This window comes from Microdochium trichocladiopsis (assembly GCF_020744255.1).
Source record: "Microdochium trichocladiopsis strain MPI-CAGE-CH-0230 chromosome Unknown B0I36scaffold_12, whole genome shotgun sequence".
Lineage (NCBI taxonomy): Eukaryota > Fungi > Ascomycota > Sordariomycetes > Xylariales > Microdochiaceae > Microdochium > Microdochium trichocladiopsis.
In genome coordinates, this window is record NW_025763555.1 from 639,445 (window position 1) to 657,077 (window position 17,633).

The 17,633-nt window shown below is 53.8% G+C and overlaps 7 protein-coding genes across 7 annotated transcripts; 5 read left to right on the forward strand and 2 right to left on the reverse strand.

Annotated features, from left to right (window-relative positions):
- Positions 1 to 74: 74 nt before the first annotated feature.
- On the forward strand, positions 75 to 640 carry B0I36DRAFT_337014 (uncharacterized protein; the record flags this gene model as incomplete). Its single annotated transcript, XM_046155634.1, has 1 exon — positions 75 to 640. A coding segment is annotated over exon 1 (391 nt), but the record flags the coding sequence as incomplete, so codon positions are not given.
- A 616-nt stretch (positions 641 to 1,256) lies between these two features.
- Positions 1,257 to 2,768, forward strand: B0I36DRAFT_277473 (S-adenosyl-L-methionine-dependent methyltransferase). The gene is made up of 7 exons (XM_046151419.1): positions 1,257 to 1,380; positions 1,543 to 1,665; positions 1,725 to 1,747; positions 1,796 to 1,833; positions 1,890 to 2,027; positions 2,085 to 2,504; positions 2,562 to 2,768. Exons 1-7 carry the CDS (start codon positions 1,305 to 1,307, stop codon positions 2,599 to 2,601), a joined length of 858 nt encoding a protein of 285 aa, XP_046005817.1. The 5' UTR covers positions 1,257 to 1,304; the 3' UTR covers positions 2,602 to 2,768.
- A 1,056-nt stretch (positions 2,769 to 3,824) lies between these two features.
- Positions 3,825 to 4,877, reverse strand: B0I36DRAFT_43675 (uncharacterized protein). The gene has a single exon (XM_046162851.1). The coding sequence runs from the start codon at positions 4,822 to 4,824 to the stop codon at positions 3,868 to 3,870; it is 957 nt and encodes a 318-aa protein (XP_046005818.1). The 5' UTR covers positions 4,825 to 4,877; the 3' UTR covers positions 3,825 to 3,867.
- A 157-nt stretch (positions 4,878 to 5,034) lies between these two features.
- Positions 5,035 to 5,905, forward strand: B0I36DRAFT_435986 (uncharacterized protein; the record flags this gene model as incomplete). Its single annotated transcript, XM_046162793.1, has 2 exons — positions 5,035 to 5,787; positions 5,870 to 5,905. Exons 1-2 carry the CDS (start codon positions 5,257 to 5,259, stop codon positions 5,903 to 5,905), a joined length of 567 nt encoding a protein of 188 aa, XP_046005819.1. The 5' UTR covers positions 5,035 to 5,256.
- Positions 5,906 to 8,173: 2,268 nt separating this feature from the next.
- Positions 8,174 to 9,629, reverse strand: B0I36DRAFT_368788 (uncharacterized protein; the record flags this gene model as incomplete). Its single annotated transcript, XM_046159669.1, has 4 exons — positions 8,174 to 8,611; positions 8,657 to 9,364; positions 9,437 to 9,514; positions 9,582 to 9,629. The coding sequence occupies 4 exons, from the start codon at positions 9,627 to 9,629 to the stop codon at positions 8,174 to 8,176; spliced, it is 1,272 nt and encodes a 423-aa protein (XP_046005820.1).
- On the forward strand, positions 9,628 to 11,116 carry B0I36DRAFT_355037 (uncharacterized protein; the record flags this gene model as incomplete). Its single annotated transcript, XM_046157387.1, has 2 exons — positions 9,628 to 9,727; positions 10,695 to 11,116. 2 exons carry the CDS (start codon positions 9,628 to 9,630, stop codon positions 11,114 to 11,116), a joined length of 522 nt encoding a protein of 173 aa, XP_046005821.1.
- A 2,836-nt stretch (positions 11,117 to 13,952) lies between these two features.
- Positions 13,953 to 14,526, forward strand: B0I36DRAFT_355038 (uncharacterized protein; the record flags this gene model as incomplete). The annotated part of the gene is made up of 2 exons (XM_046157388.1): positions 13,953 to 14,351; positions 14,482 to 14,526. The coding sequence occupies 2 exons, from the start codon at positions 13,953 to 13,955 to the stop codon at positions 14,524 to 14,526; spliced, it is 444 nt and encodes a 147-aa protein (XP_046005822.1).
- Between the last annotated feature and the right edge of the window lie 3,107 nt (positions 14,527 to 17,633).

The window sequence follows — 17,633 nt, forward strand, 5'->3', positions numbered from 1 at the left end:
CCGCAAGCTATTCTACATTAAGTTACTCCCCTTGGTACTAACCCTTAACACTCTTGAGCAGCGGGCGGTTGTGGTGCGGCCACTTGGGCCTTAGATATGGACCACCCAGCAGGTCAGGCAAACATGACTCCCGTAGGCCGCAATTCTGCCTGACAGGTTGATACATCTGTTTCGACCCAATGGTGGACGCTAGGTACGGCTTCACTATGTTCCATGGTACTTGGGTATGTCTGCCTCTGTCTACGGCCTGCTATGTCACTTGGGTGCTATCGGGGATGGACGGGCGGGCAGTATGGGCGCGGAGCAAGCAGTTTGTCCAGGTATGGCACGAGATTCAGTCAGAGTGGGATCGTCTCTGTGCCGACGTGGGGGGGCTCCTACAGCGCTCGGACTGGATCCGTTTCTGTCAGTGCTTCTCTGGTGGCCTCGTCCATCTCACCCCAGCTGTGGAGAAGACGCGATTCATATGCGTCCAGAGCCAGCAGGTCAGAGCCGGTCACGGCGGGTTATTCGGAATCAGGTACTCTGCGCCTGGCCTCGCCGACAGTCCGGTTTCCCTTGGTGCGGACAAGGGGAGGAAGGCTATTACGTCAGCCCATTTTGACCGATACTTGCTGTGGGCTAGTGCGACTATAGCGAGGTACGAGTAAAAAAAACGTTGGGTCAGCGAAGGGCTCCACCTATTCCCGGTGATGTAGAGCAGACCCCTGCGCTACAAAACCGGCTCACAACCCCGCCGGGCTGGGTCATCCTATTTCGAGCGATAGCGTCCCTCGGATTCCTGCAGCAGGACGACGCTATTCCTAATACAACCATCATTCCCGTGCTGCCAAGTCACGCCTCAACGTGATGTTCAGTTGGCAGTTGGTCGCTCATACCACCTAAGGTCGGAGATGATGTTCTGCCCTTTATTTCCCACCTTTCTTGTCGATCATTCCTTCATAATTCCGCTTGTACTAGCCGCCGGTTCGTGTTCAATATGGCTTCCACTGATACACCCGCGCCGGTTATAGAGTCGCCCAAGTCGGGTCAATCTCCCAAGTCGGCGACCTCTCCCAAGTCGGCACGGTCTCCCGGTGAGACAACTGCCCCGTTGGTATACATCGACCGCACCGAACCATACTGAGGCTGTTGTAACCCGCTAACAACCCCTCCAGGAAGCCGACACGTTTGACGGCGACTCCGTTCTGGGGGTGGTATGGCACGCGAACGACACGCTGGCTGCTTGATTCTGACTACTTCACTTGCAGACGGACGAAGAGCTCTCCACGGCGTCCCTGAGTTCCAGCCTCCGCGAGTTTCACATGGTCCATGGCCGTGCTTACCACAAGGACGAGAGTGGGTGGCCGAGCAACCGTACCACTGATCGTTGCGACGGACGTGCGCCCCAGACTACTTCCTCCCCAGCGATGAGGTGATTTTGCTATGACGGACAACTAGTTATTGAAATTGACTGACAAACCTCCAGTAAGAGTCAGACCGTCTGGGTAAGTGTGGTCACTGGCCACTTCATGGTCGACCGTCAGCTCATGTGATGGACAGACTTCCAGAATCACCAGCTCCTTCTGACCTTTGACGGTCGCAAGTACTTCTCTCCTAATGCCGAAACAGCAAAGAGGGTTCTTGATGTTGGCACCGGCACCGGCATTTGGGCCATTGACTTTGGTATGCAGCCTTCCGAGCATATGTGCACCTCTTGGACACGTGGAGTTGACATTCTGCAGCGGACGAGCATCCCCACGCCGAGGTACGTTCCTTGTCTGAGTGTAGGCTGAACGGCACTCATAATCTCTAGGTTGTGGGAGTCGACATTGCACCCATCCAGCCTGGCTTGTAAGTATCCTTGTTGAACTTGGCTGGCATGATATGGGGCCTGACCGCAGAGGCAGGGTTCCTCCCAATCTGCGTTTCGAGGTTGACGATGTCGAAAAGCCTTGGACGTGGACACAGCAATTCGACTACATCTTCGTCCGCATGCTTGTCGGCTCCCTGGCGAGCTGGGAGCCATTCTTCAAGCAGGCTTACGAGTGAGCTCCTACATCTCCATCAGTATTGAAACGCAGCCCGCTGACCATACGCCAAAGTACCCTCGAGCCTGGGGGCTGGATCGAGCTCCAGGACCCCGGTACCCCCTCTGTCTCTGATGACGGCACCTTGAAGGACAGATCCCCTTTGTGGCAGTATGACAGACGCTTCATCCAGTCTGCTAAGAACCTTGGCCGCCCGATCCATCTCGCTGCCGACCACGACGAGCGCCTCAAGGACGCAGGATTCATCAACATCGAGCGCAAGGTCTTCAAGTGGCCCATCAACACATGGCCCAAGAACCCCAAGCACAAGGAGGTCGGCTTGTGGACTCTGGCCAACATCGAGGGCAATCTCGAGACCATCAGCATGGCCCTGATGACCCGCGGCCTAGGGATAACTAGGGAGGAGGTGGAGGTCTTCCTCGTGGGCGTCAGGAAGGACCTTCGGGACCGCAGGATCCATGCTTACTGGCCGGTGGGAGTGTTCAATATCTGCTCGAATTATTTGGGGAATAAAACTGACATCGTCTACAGCTACGTGACCATCGGCCAGAAGCCGTTGCTGGAGAACTAGACAGCTCAAATTGCATCAAGTCTTGACAGTTGGGATCAATATTACGCGAACATCGCACATACAGATTGGTCTCATCTAGTAGCGCGGGGGCGGTGGGAGCAAGTGTTGATGATTTCGTTTGGCATTCATTACATCAAATGGTAGCATATGCTGCTCAACAGCACTCTTTACTTCAGCACATCAAATTCGCAAGAGGGTGGTGATTTCAGTGTTGGCGGAAGCGCCCATGGCAACGAAGGCTCTGCAGCCGCCGGCCGTAGCTTGGGACTTTCGCTCTGGCCCGGCGCGGTATCGTCCAGGGCGGTCTCCGGACCCGACGCCATCGTTGAGAAGTCCCATCACAGATGACGGAGAATCTCTTAATCCGTGGACGTCGCGTCGAAGAAGGGGTCGTCACGTCGAAGAAGGGTCGTCGCGTTCGTAGCAGGATCATCTAGATCGGCATCCTCAACGGGCTGCCCAGTCCGAGTTGGCCGACGTCCGTCTCGACGACGTCGTCCGAGAGGCCAGAACTCCCTCGTTCTGTCTGTGTTGTACTCGGAGGGCGCTCTGAACCAGGGCCGGGCGGAGGCCTCTCTACGTTCGCCAATGCACCGTCGAGTGGGGTCACTGTTGCCGACCACAGGATATATCGGCACGCTGACCATCCTCCCGAGGCAACACTACGGAACTCAGCATCCTCACGCAGCGACAACGTGCTGGCCATGGACATATGCCTGGCAAAAAGTATCCAGGATGGCACATGGGATGGGTCTGTTATTCGGCCAAGCCCACTGCACTCCCATGACGAAGACTCCTCAGTGATGCCTTACGGGAGGGCTTACTGAGCCAGCAGCCTGGCTTCGGGCAACGCAGGGGCCTCATACAATAAGTAGTGCCACGGCCAGGGCCCTGCTACCGTCAAGAGTCACCAGTTTTAGGGCACGCGTTTAAGGGCGGCACATATCCCACAACGAGCCTCGATGGCGGAGGACAAAGGATGACGGTGATCTACGGTGCAGGACCGCCCTATTCACCAACACAGGATGTTTCACATACCACGCCACAGCTTACGTCAAAGGGTTAGAACGCGACATTCGATATTCGCCGCGCCGTCAGAGGGAAGAGAGCGCCCAATATCATTCTTCGGCAGCTGGCTTCTGGTAGCGCGTCGTATGCTCAGGAGAGATGTGAGAAACTAGATGACTAGTACCACGGAGACGATGAGGGATGAGGGATGGGCTACCAGGAACCTGACTATCAAGCCCATCCAGACACATCCCAGCCTCAGTCTAGGCTTGAGCCTGTATCTTTCTTCACCTCTTGCACAACCTCTAGCACCCTGCGGTTGGCAACATCTCGCTCTTCCAGGTCGAGTGCCCCGTATGCCTCCCGCACCTGTCCAAAGACCTTGGCTTCCCATGCACCGCCGATGTTCACCTGGCCGGCATCGTCCCAGCAAGCTTGCACGGTGGGACCGACGTTCTTGAGCAGTCCTTCTAGACCGCCGGGACCGCCCCCGGCATGGAAGCTCTTGAACGGCCCGGCATATGCCCAGCGCGGCCCCATGCTCGTCTCAAGAATTGTATCGAGCTGCTCAACTGTCACGATGCCCTGGTCCACAAGATGGATTGCCTCGCGAAGCAGCACCCACGCCAGCCGACCCGCCACAAAGCCAGTAATCTCTTTCTGCAGGAGGACAGGCTCACGGCCTCTCCGGCGCAAAAATTCAACCGTACGGTCGATAACAGATTGCGACGTCTGTGGAGACGGTACAATCTCCAAAAGAGGCAGGATATGTGGCGGGTTGAAGGGGTGCACAACGATGAGGCGGGACGGGTCTCTCATATGGGCGTTCTGGCGGGAGGCCGGGATGCCGGAGGTGCTGGTCCAGAACAGGGCGTCTGGCGGAGCATGCTGCTCGACCTCGGACCAGAGGGCAGATTTGAAGGCAAGGTTCTCGGGACCGCATTCTTGGACTATGCCGCTGTCCTTAACGGCGGCTGGCACTGATGAGGCCAGCTTGACCTGTGGGACGCAAGGGTGCAGGCTCTGAGGGAGAAATGCAGGGAGAGACCTGAGAATGTGCGACTCGAGGTCCGGCCGAACATCGACGATGGTGAGGTTTGAAGGAGTCTTCAGATACGTGAGATGTAAAGCGGCAAGAGAGAGCCCGATGGTACCGGCACCAATTATGGTGATCCGCAGATTCGCATCGTCTCCGGTAACATTGACGCTGGCCATTCGAGTATATGTAAGAACTATCCAGCTTCAAAATCAAGACGACTCAAAAAGGTGTGTGAATTCAGTCAGAGCTGTGGGATGGCACGTGAGGGCGGGGAATCGCGTCGCTTTAACACGATTGACACACGCAGTCACGTGATGCGAATGCGCCTTTCTGATGACATGCTGCACGGACCTCATTACCATTCCCTGGGAGGGCCCGTCGATGGTGGCAAGCTCGCGAGTTGAGATGAAGCCCGACTCGGAATCTTGTGTTGGACACGCGCTGAGAGTGTCCAATCTCGAGCGACGCAAGATCTCGCGACCGCAGCATGACGCTATGTTGTCGTCTGTTGGGCTGCTCACAGCCAGGGTGGACCCAGTGTCTCTGTCCGAGGCGATTGAGCTTCTACCCAAGCCGCCAAAGACGCGACCCCACTGAGAACAGGATCGATGTCAAGCTCGGAGCAGTTTGCGCTGGCCGGCTCCATCATGGTTGCTGCAGCCCCTATCCCTACCAACAAAGACATGGATGAAGGCTCAGTCGGCGTACTCGGCGCTCGACGGCTTCCCCCCGGTTTCCTTGACTTCTTGGCCGGTCTCTCTGGTTCTCCTGGCAGCGGCTTCCCCAGTCCCTCAAGCCAATTCCCTATCGGCTTCCCCGGTTTCTCCGGTCCTACCAGCGGTTTCCCTCCGTTCAATATCTCCAATCTCCCCCCCGTCGGCTCTCTCCCCGGCTTCGGTTCTCTCAATATTCCTGACCTCAGTTCTCTCAATATCCCCGGTCTCAGTTCTCTCCCCGGCCTCGGTTCTCTCACCGGCCTTCTCGGTGGCACAGGTAGCCCTCACAGTGGCGGTCAAACTAAGCCCGAGAACGCTGTTCATGGTGATCTTCTTGGCGGCCTTCTTGGGCCTGTTTTAGGTCTTGTTACCGGTCTTCTTGGCGGTCTTGGGCGGTCTTCTTTGACCTCGCCGCTCAGCGCTGTAATGGTTACCATATCAACGTTCGAGGCGGCACGCTTATGTTCTGGGCCATGGCGGTGTGCCCCTTGGAATTGTATATTAGATCCCAGCTCAAAGCTGGGGCGACGACAAGTGTTAGCCGATGTCTTCTTGTCTTTCAACTCGAAGTTTGTTTTGACTCCCGTGGGCCTTGAAGCCGCCTTTCCTCTCTCATCTTGGAGTACGGGCGGCGTTTACACAGTGAATTCTTGGCAGGTGGTCTACCTGCTTCGGTCAATACTTTCTCTTCGCTCATTCTCGCATGCACTTTTCTTTTTTTACGAGAAGGACCATGGATAAAGCTCGCAGACTAGCTTCTGACAGGTCCCAAGGACCGGTCGATAATGACAGCCTGTGGAACTACATCAATGAAGATCCGGACTATCATTCCGAGTATGAACAGCAGCATACAATTACCTCGCTAGAAGTCTGTCAAGACCGAAAGGAGCGTACCCTGTCAATTGATTACAGCTCGTGTTTCTCTCTGCATTGCTGTGCAGATTTCATTACACGTGTTCTGGCTCGTCACAATGCTGCCCCAATCGTACTTGAGCGACCGCTGAAAGTGGGATGCGCGTATTGTGTGTAAAAGCGGTTGAGACTGTACATCGATTTACCTATTCCTACGAAGTCCTTCCATTAGAAGTCATCAGTCGTATGCTTCGTGTCGTGCGAGCGGTCCTCGAACCTGGCCGCGGGCGGTCTGCGCTTTGCCCAATAGCCTGATGCAGGGATGGTTGCTGGTCACTCTAGGCCCCTGGCACGGGCCTGTGTCTTCGGTGTGCATGTGCACCAGCATGAATAAAGCTGCAGGCCACAGCCCGGCCCTGCTGCAAGGCCTGCTTGGGCGGGCAACCCAGGCCAGGGCCTCTGGTGGCGGGCGATGTGCATGCCCTGAGCCAAGTCATGTGCTATTCCTCTCTATCACGTATCAGGGACTGGCTACCAAGTCCAGGTACATTCAAGGGAGTCGTCATGTTGGCCAGGTGAGTTCCTTGGTGGCTTAGTGACGGTATGGATCCTCTCTCGCACACCGCATGTCGACGACGCTCGCATGCACAGGCCTTGGCCGCATTCGTGCCCGACACCAGGAGGCCATGACTCAATTGAATTGTGATGCTCCAGATTGGATCGCGGCGGCTTTTCTGGTCTGCATGAGCTGCACCTCCGGGAAAGGTTGTATAATGGCTCTGCACCATAAGTGAGGATGTACCCAGGCGAGAGTGTGCTGCCATGCTGAAAGCGTACAAGAACACACACCAACAACGCGCCAGCCTCGAAATCCAGAGTCTGGGCCTTAGCACGCTGTCTCAAAAAGACGTTTGCGAGCCAAACACGGCGGGAGTCTGAGCACACCGGAGACACCAGCTGACCTAGACACAACAGGTTCGCGCGTGTGGGAACTGCACTTTGCAGGCGGTCCGGCGCACTGGTCCATGCGCTCCACATCGCGATGGAAGCCTGTAAGACGTGTAAGCTGTCTCTCGCGCCGACAGCACAGAATGCTAGCCAGCAGAAGAAGAAAGGAAGAAACAAGGCTGCAATTGCTCGGTGGGACACAAGCAGCACCAAGTGCTCTTGCCCCCTCGCAGAATGCCCCAGTGATGTTCAACCCCGCACCATTTCCAGCTCACGCGATGTGCCTTGCAACCAGTCCCACAAAAACGACAATGAAAAGTGGGACATGATGTCAAGAGTCCTCTGTCGCTGAGTGTCATTATCATGGGGAGTTTATGGTGTAGTCAGTCTGGAAGTTCGCATGGCGTGCTTTTTACCATCCTTCAGCTGGCGAAAGCTTTGAAAATTTATAGAAATCAAGGTAGACGGGCTCGCGACGGGGCTTCTCGAGTCGTTCCCTGGCTCTGCACGCATGGATGACTAAGCGAGCCGCGAGACCCACAACAAAGACCATGATCCCGACAACAATGGTGCCCAGAAAAATCATGAATCAACGTCCCGCTGTCTGACAAGGACGGTCGCTCCGGAGAATGCTGCAATCACCGTCGTCCCAGGCTAAATATGCATATGATCAACAGACAGTTCTTCTATCAGATACTGGGTGTCACGCATCAGAGCCTCAGCGCGTGCACGCGGCTTCATGAGGCAACAAACCATGATGGCACCTCAAATCCCCAACCATACCTAAATGTCTCCAAGTACGTCGTCTAGCATCGCGTAAGGCTGAAAGAAAGACGCAGGCAGCTCTCTCAACTGCTCATTTCTCTAGTAAATCTAACATAACGACACCTTGTTCTGAAAACAGGCATACTCTGGGCACTCCAGAGACACACAGCCACAAACATTCTTCAAGGATCGACTTGTGACAACGATAATGATGATAGATACTCCCTGCATATGGCGCCTAGTTTTAGACTCGTGAGCTCCCATGAACGGCACCTTGCAGAATGCGCTGGATCTGCTTCAGCGCCGCGGCTTGCTGGTTGGGATACTCTCCAAATTCCTCGAGTAGTGTTTCTGGTTTGATGTCCGCCAGGATCTCCGCGAGCCGGTCCTTGTGAGCCTTGAAGAATTTTGCGAGCGCCTTGATACCGTCGTGGTTCATCAGCGCGCGCAAGGGTACGTGCTGTTCCTCGGTCTCGCATCGCGCCCACCAAATGGCCGCTATGATGCCGTGCTCGGAACGCGATATGCCGCGCACGAAGACAAACCACTTGACCAGGCCGTCGGCTAGGTCGATCAGCCTCGCGGTATGCTCGGGAATGGTGTTGAATCTGGTGAGGACACCCCGGCCGCGGGTCCGCGAGCTGGGCGGCTGGTCCACCCGCTCGATCCACTCGACTCGCTTCTAGCGGCCGCTGACTGTGAGACCGCTGGCGTCGTAGGCCGCTACCATGCGCTTGGTGCCGCATGGCTCCGTCAAAGCTGGTTTCTCCATGTCGCGATGCTGGACATGTCGACGCTGGAGCTCGCTGGCAATCTGGCCGAAGTGGCCGAGGATCATGCCGTCTGTCCAGAATACATGCGAGGACAGGTGCGCACCGAAGCCCTCCGGCAGTCCATGTTGAGAACGGAGATCGACGGTCTCGTTGTAGTTGAGCCCGCCGGTGGCCTCGTTGAATGTGCATGTAGCAACCTCCAGGCGGAACGATGGCAGGTTTATGAGGTGCTTGACCTCGTCCATCTTGATATCAACGGTCTCGTCAGGCGTGTTCGTGACCACGCGCTGGATCGCATTCAGTCCTTGTGTGAGCAGCGCGTTGGTTGAACTCGCGTCGAAGTTGCCGGCCGAATCGAAATACTCGGCCATATCGATGCGGACCACGAATTGCTTGAGCCGTACGGCGTGCGCGAGCAGCGCCAGGATGTGGTTGTGCTGCTCGCTGATAGAATTCAACGCTGCCTGGTTACTGACGCCTGTGAGCATCGCCTCGAGCTCCTGAGTATCCGGCAGGCAGCTCAGTTGGACAACCAGATGGCCGATTGTCGAGAGCGCGCCGGGGCTGTGAGAGGCCAGAAAGGCGAAGAGCTCATGAAAGTCCAAGAACTTGTGCCGCACTACGCTTAGCGGGCCACCCCCTGTAAGCAGGTTGCACAGGAACTTGGAGTTGTGTATGGTTGCGATTCTCTGGGTATCTGCCTCGTATTGCTCGCCGGCTGACGCTTTCTAAACGTTGCTCGTGCGGCCACCCTGCTGCGAGAGCGAGAGCTCGGGGCCACCGAAAGTGTACTCTCCAATCTGTCGCCTGAGCTTTTAAATTTGTTGCGTGGTCAGTGCTTGCCTTTGTCTGCGACAACGATGAGGGGGGGGAGCAAACCTCGGGCGGCAGGCGGTTGAGAAGGCATGTGTTTCCTGGTCTTGCCATGTCGACGTCTCCGTCATGCTACTCGTTTGGCAGCTCCATTGGCGTTTATCGCGCTGAAGTCTACGCGGCGCAGCTTGGTACTGGTGTCGGCGTTCCTGGTAGGTGAGCTTTTTTGTTGTGGTTGAGGGTCAGTTGTGTGAGCGGACGAGGACGACTGGGGTGGTTGCAATCAGCACGGCTGAATGAGAATGCCTGATGTAAGTAACTGTCCGGGAGTTGCCTCACCATCACCTCACACATTGCTCACCCACAGACTTAATACCTGATGCATCAGTGCTTAGGAAGAGCCATGGGCGGACAGAAAGCTAACGTCCTGCAATCGCACGGGTACTACAGTACACGGCCATTCAAGAGTCCCGAAATCGAGTCGAGGAGGGACTTTTGCCAGTGCTATTCCTGTTTGTGCTATTCGAGTTGATCACAGCTGGCTCAAAATCAGTATCAGCCAAAGACAGCACTACCTCAGGATCCCATGATTTAATCAATGATGATCTTGACCATACCGGCATGCCATAAGCGGGCGGTATTTGAGATGCTTTAACCCAAGCCTCGCAACATGTTCCAACGCCAATAATCTTCGGCGGAGACGGAATCCCCTTCGTGAACCTATGCGCTCCACGAGCGACAGCTATCAGTTCGAGCGCTGCATGCTGCCTCGACAAACAAGCATTGGTTTGAGATCATTCCCCCCTCCCACTCGACGGGGTCGATACTGTATGCAGAATGACGACCTGTGGGCGATCTCTCGCGCTGAATCATTTCCAATGGCATGGACCAGAATTTGTTTGCGCCAGGCTTTCGTCGTCTAACAAACAATGCAACACAACAATCTTTCACAACGACCCTGGCAGAACCAAAGGGTCCACCTGCCATCTCTGCTACCTTTTGTATATTTTCGCAAAAGTTGATGGTGCGGATTTCGTGGATCAGAAAGCACAGCTGAACTAGACTTTCCGCACCATCATGTCTGACACAATCATGGACGGTGAAGACTGGACAAAGGTATCGGAGCGGAAGGAGCGTCGGCGCCTACAAAATCGCTTAGCACAGCGTAAATATCGTTAGTAATCCTTCCGTCTGCTCGATTGACTCCCTTGATTAACCCGCGACCAGGCAAGAAAATCAGGGAGCGTCTCAAACTCTTGGAAAGCAGGGCTGAACCTGCCCAGCAACACAGCAGCAAAAAAGAAGGGACCAAGAGCCCTCAAGGTGCCATGGAAATGGAAGAAGTCCCCGTCCTGGAGAGTGTCCTCGGTGACCAGGAAAGAGGCACGTTGAATCACTCGCCAGTGCACCCTACGAGCGACTTTATACCAAAATACGAGCTTGACACACCTCACTACTATACGCCAATCAATTTGAAGCAGGACTTCATGGCCGGCAGCCCCATATCGCAGGAAATTCAATGCAGCTACGCACGGCATCCCTATTACGATGGCAACATATCGTGCCAATGCTTGCGCCACTTGCTTGCCCATCAAGCTTGATCACCAGTGTAGGATCGATAAGTCTCTCGATAAGCACAAGGACTCACTCTAGTGTTAATCAGGGATCTACCGTGGTGCTGAAAATGATGGCATTCACTTGAGATCTTAGCCAAGGAGTGCTAACGTCGTTCCTCGCGAATGCACGTTCTCAAGAGGCTCTCAAATTAGCCACAATACAATATCAATGCTCCCTGCGCCAAGAATGGGGACTATGGGCATGGCTCGTGATTCACAACCAGGCAGTGATCAAAATTTCGTCCAGCTGTAGCCTATTCAGATCTTGACTGAAACATTTTTGCGTCGCTCCAGGGTGTCGAGCTATAAATATGGATCTGTTTTGTGGACTTTACAAAACAACCTGTGAGGAAAGTTGAAGGAATCCCCGCGCATGCTGCCGACTACTATTTTTCCCTATTAAGGACTAGCGCCCCTCTAGATGGAGTGGTTATGATGCTTTACTAGGTCAAGATAAGAGCTGTTTGTTCAGTTGGTTGGATTGTTTGGATTACATTGATTGTTTGGAATGCATAGAGTGTGAATCTTACGAGAGGCCCCCTCTGCGGCAGTGCTTTGAAAAGACGCTGGACATGTTCCTCACAACGTACCATAAATCTATCATTGACTGCAGCTCCCTTTCGCCGATACAGACAATCCTGGATCAAATCCACCATTTCCCAGCATGGCAGAGCGACATGTCGATGCTTGTCAAGCCCTACCCGCCGAAATCAAAGCCATTTATCGAGCTCTATTCCAAGCATATTTCCAAGAGCAACTATCCCCTCAATTGCAAAGAGCTTTCGAATCGTCTTGTTCAGATACACTGAGAGAATGCCTCCCTGGCCCTCTGTGGGAGAAAATATCGAAGCTGATTCATCCAACATGGCCCGCTGCGATTCGCGAACTAACGCTTGCACGCCAGGACAATATCATAAAAGCTGTGATGCTTCACCTACAAGACTCTCTTTATAATGATATATGCTTTGAAAGCGACAGATGGCTCGCGCATGCTGGCAGTCGGCAATTCTCAGCCAGCCTTATTCAGGATTCCCTCACTATTCTGGCGTCGGAAAGCCTGTGTCATCTTTATTCTTCCCGGGAGCATAAGCGCGAATTCTGGCTCATTGACTGCGCCATAGTGGTCTACAACGATGCCACGAAGGAGTGGCCCTCGGGATACGAAACCCTTCTTCTACAAGCGCCAACAACACAGCCATTGTCGATTGAGGCCGCCAATGGGAATCGCCGCTACATATGGGATCAACTCAGTTATCTCATCTCCCATCATTATAACCAGCTATTATTGTTCTGCGAAGAGACCATTCCACTGGTCGTTCCTGATCTCATCAAGGACAAGTTGGCTTATATCTTGCCGAGATATGAACCGCATATCCATGAAAAACTACGCAAACTTCTGCCAACGACGGACTTGTATATCCCGGCAGGCGCACAAACACTCCCGCTTGGACAACCATTACGTCCTTACAGACAGGGGCAGACCGTGTCGGCTCCTCCACCAGCCTCGTGCACGTAAGACGTAGATGGGACCTCCCAAGTATCATGTGCAGGGTGACCCGATCTTCGCCTGGCCGTAATAGCTATGCCGGGTGCTCGACCAAGCCGCCACTTCCGCCGAGAAGCTCGACGAGCATCAAGAAATCCAACACCTCGATAAGTCGAGTTCGGGTGTCCACGTTGGATGGTGCGTACTGGTGGTAAAGCCGCGCCAACAGTTAATTCAGCCCCTGGAGGTCACCATGCGGCACGGGGTTTTCTGCTGCCTGAACTGGATTCTGAAGGCACACTGCAGTGCTCAAACCTCAAAATCCCAATATGAATCCCAAGCGAAATTGGAATGAGTTCATGCATGGCCGTCTGTATGTATCATTCCAAGGTGCATGAGGATTCCTACGACAGCAAACGAACCGATAGTCCCAGTATCTTTAGCGTAGCGTGCTTGCTTCAAAGTCAAAGCTTCCGACTTGCCATTAATAGCAGCAATCTTTATTTTCGTTATCTGAGGGCGGATGTCAGATGTCATCTCTGCAAGACAAGCGTGGTCGCCCTGTCATCACTAACCAGCCTCCCCATCTACTACACATCTACCTCCAATGTCTCACAATACCACTAGGAGTTATGGCCCTGAGTCCCCGACTCGAGAATCGGGAATGGCCTGGCGTCCGCAAAGTCAGCTCATTATGGTGAAGTAGGCAGGTCTCGTCGAAGGTGCGGGCTCTAGGGTACTACTGTTACATGGCTGCACGAGAGTCGTCCGTATAGTTGAATGACGCGTGTTCTCGTTTGCAACCACTAAACTCTCCGCCCTCCTGCCTGATAACATCAGTGGTGAGTCCTTCATGTAGATTCGTGGACTCCACGGCACTGTCTATGGCATGGCCAGACAAGAGAGTGACCTTCGGGGTTCCGCGTCGAGGGTGGAAGGGGAATAGCTCGTCGATCAGATTTCCCAGTGCTGTTTAAAGTGTTTGTCCGGAGGCAAATGAGTACTAGAAAACATTGATGAGGATACCAAACAGCAAGACGAACAATCAGCGTCTAAGCGTGGGCCAGATGCTTCAACACCGTATGAAGAACCGTGCTCATTCGCCTGCAGAGCAAACTTTCCTAGTTTTGGGCAGGTGTTCTTACGTTATGCCTCTGAATCGCACCCGGCAGCGCTTATGCTATTATGTCACCAAGGAATGACAGTCAAGTGGCGACTAGGCAAAGTTTGCTCGAAAGCACCGTCCCAAATATATAGCTTGGCCCACGGTAGATAGGCTGCTTCAAGGACCTACAATCTCTCATTGCTCTCAACAAGCGGAGCTCGCACATCACAATGTCCCTGCTCGGTCTTCCTCTCGACATTTTAACCTTTCTGCCGGCATATTTCGACAATCTTCGAACACTGATACAGTTACAGGCCACGTGCAGGGCTCTGTACGCTGCTCTCGAACGAATCTCACCCAGAACAATTCTGGCGCTTGCTGTGCGGTCAGATTTCAAGCAGTCAAAGGCATGGGGGAGTCGGCCGTGGGTTCATACCCTCGCTTTGGCGGTTGCAGGTCAGGTCTCTGACTGGGCTGTCGGGGACCTTGCGCGTACAACAAGACTCCAAGGTGCCTTTCAACATGGCTCTCGAGGAATCTTAATGCTCGCCCTGGAAGTGGCAGGGTTGACCCTAGCTGACCTTCGCGACCTGTGTGTCGATGATAGCAGCAGTAACAGCGGCCCCGGGGTATCCAGCCGGCGCATGGCCTGGACATTGAGCCGAATTGTGGCCTTCGTGGCGCAAACTCAAGGCGATCGGCAACACCAGAACTTGCTGCACGAAACAGGGATGGCGGCTGACATGGTCTGCCACATAGCCATATATGGAGAATTATTCAAGTCCAGCAGGAGGGCATGCTTGAATCCGGGCGTGAACCGGCCATGTTACTCAGCTGAAGTAAGGCGCATGTACCTCGCACGGTGGCCGCCATTGTCAGAAGTTATGCCGACCCTAGCCCCTTTTGCTAAACAATTGGGTCAGTCCACAATAAACGCTCGCCCTCAAACAGATATCACTCCAGAGCACGCCACGTCTGCGACGTTAAGGAAAATCTTCCAGCAAGAACTTCTCAATCTGTCAAGTAATAAAGCATGGCAGATGAAGTGGCGAACAGCGCTACACGGTGCTGCTGTCCTCACTACGCAGAGCACCGTGGAGGAGGACCTCTTTTGGACCACAACAATGCAGAGTTGTGGCCTAGCGGGTCTGGATGCCTGGTCAACGCTCCAGTGGCGTGGTATTCCTGGTTTAGATAGTTCGAGAAGCTCAAATTTCGCGAGGGAGCGGCAGATGATTGTTGAGGAGAGTCGACAGTATTTCGCGCTGTGGTCATCTCAGATGAGCAGGGACGAAAACTGGCCCGACTTTTTTGATGATCTTCGGGTTGTTCAAGCAGATCAGCGGCTTGAGTAAGGTGGCAATTTCTGCGATCATAGGACCGAGAAGGAACATGTACGCTCTGTTATTAGCATCTTGCCCATTCTGGTTGAGTAACTCACTATGTTGCCAGAAGACTCCATTGTTTGATGAGCGGGAGGCCTGGCCAGCAAGAGAGGTGCTATATCAGTAGCCAGTGTGACTTGGTGCTTGAAATGCTCGTCTTGCTGACTATTATACAACGCCAACACTAACGCAAACTATAGCCTGACATCCCCGTTAGTCCTTAAGCGGACAAAAATCGTACATGGGACTTAGTTCCAATGCAGATACTACGCATTTCCACGCGCCGCAACAGGGCTCTCTTCTCGAGCGAAGAGCGATCTGTGAGAGAACCACCGAAGCAGTGGGTGGAAATCCCCAAGTTGTCCAGAATATACCCGATACTAATCAGTTTTGACATTTCTGGCCTCCTTCTGGCATGTACTATCAAGTCAAGTCCAAGAAGGCGCTTTAGGGCCGATCACTTGTCGAAGTACTAGGCATAGTGAATCAGTGGTAGAGGAGCCACAGTCACTAAGTTCAGGTGCAGTCTGATCAAGATCTAGTAGTCGATCTGTTTGCTTTATCTGCTCAATGGGAATGGTGTTGCAAAAGTCAAGTGTCTCAGATCTCGTTTTCAATTGCTTCAAACACTTGTACAATCCATATCTCGATCGTAGCGTTCACAACACATGCAGCTATTCTTTTCCGCCATCACCCAAGCGCCGCGCTTCATAGCCTGTCTTTTGGCTTGTGCCCTCTCCTGAGTCCTCTCAATGTCTACGTCCTTGGTCAGCAAATGGATGCTAGCAAAGGTTGCTAGCAAAGGTGAAGAATGTGGTCATACTCAGCTGAGTAGCGAACTGACGGTGTTCGGGACGCACCCAGGGGTAGTTCTTGGCCCTCTCAGGGAATAGGTAGATGAGCCCATATATGTAATTGTACTCGTTCTGCTCACGCACTTTGCAAGCGTGTGCAAGTATGTGCCCGTTGGGGAGGAAGCATACTTTTCGACCACTGGTCCCACCCTGCGGCTTTGGAATGGCCCGGTTCTCGCGATAGTGGACGCCTTGAAGACCTTAAACCCTGCGGTCAAGTTTTTCTTAGGAAATCTCTGCTGGAAAGGCTTGAAGCTCCCGAGGACCCCATTCCAAGATTCCTTGAGGTCAATCTTGTAGTACCGAATACAGTCCTATTCCTCGGAGAGATACTTGACATTGCAGTGAGTTCCCTTGGGCTTTGTCCGTCCTTTCCTCGGGTCATCCCCTGGCGGCGACGGCTGTTGCTGAGGAGACCGGAAAGAGCGTTGGGATTCAGGAACTGTCGTGTACTGCCGAGAGAGAAGTCTGAAGCGCACCAAGGGATTGCCGAGGGCACAAGAGGACTTTTTCCAGCCGCCGGCCATGGTTGAAGCTTCGCGTAAGTGGGTCATCCGGGCCGCTGACATCGCTGAGAGATGGTTCAGGCCATGAAAGGGGCGTGATCAAATTTCGTATTGGTGTTCAGGGAGCACATTTCCTGCACAGTGGGCAAAGGTGACTGCGCTGAGGCTGTTGAGTACCTTGGGCAGTGTCATCTGCGCCGCGTCATTTCTCGAGTTCAACTGAAACTCGGAGGACGTTCCAGGGCATCCGACCATGGTTTGGCTTCGCTTACTGGCCTGTTGATGATTGCAGTGAATTGCCCGAACTTCGTTTGGCAGCTGCATTGAAGACTGTGGTCTGTCCGTCCTGAACGGCCAAGGTCGAGTCCGCTACACGTACGAGGTCGCAGAGGTCAGGCAGAGCTGTTTGTGGAGAAGGTTTGCAATCCTGGGCAGTGAGATCATATGAGACATAACCGCAGGAGCACCAGAGATCAACTCACACACACTCGTGGGGGATGACAGTTTTTTTTGTAGAGATGAGGCACGGTGGAACGGACCAGAGCTTTAAACAATGAAAACCTTCACGGCGAAAAGCTGGCTCACTTGGCCCTTAAGATAACTTCCTCGACACAACACGCTATGGGTTGGTGCTACGGCGTGATCCAAGCTGCAGGGGGCTGGTTGCAAAACAACCCTCCACCTTGCAGCACCCCTTCACTTTATCCAGGAACTCCTTGCACTAATCAGGCGACGTGGCCAATAAAAGCAACAATATGCAAGGCCAACCAACCAGGCACGAAGACGCTCTGCAAGACGACATAGCTTGCTACGCCACAAAACACACAGGGCAAAATTTGAGACTGAACCGGAAGGGTTCTCTTTGTCTCGTGGGAACGTCGCAGAAATCCTGCAGGCGACGCTAGACGCGGCGGCGAGATAACGGATAACCGCTGCACTGTTGACCGGATTCTGGAGCGTGGGCTGTCTCTCAGCGTAGTCATTTATAATGTGTCCCTTGCATTTGCCACAGTCTTCCCATCCCCTCAACAATCCGACGCTGCGCTGAATGGCGAGACGACGTATCCAAGAACCCGATATTCTGGGTGAAAGTTCCATCATCGACCGCACATCTCCAAGCGCCCGGATAAAGCCAAAAGGATGAAAACAGCAGGAGTACTGGTCGG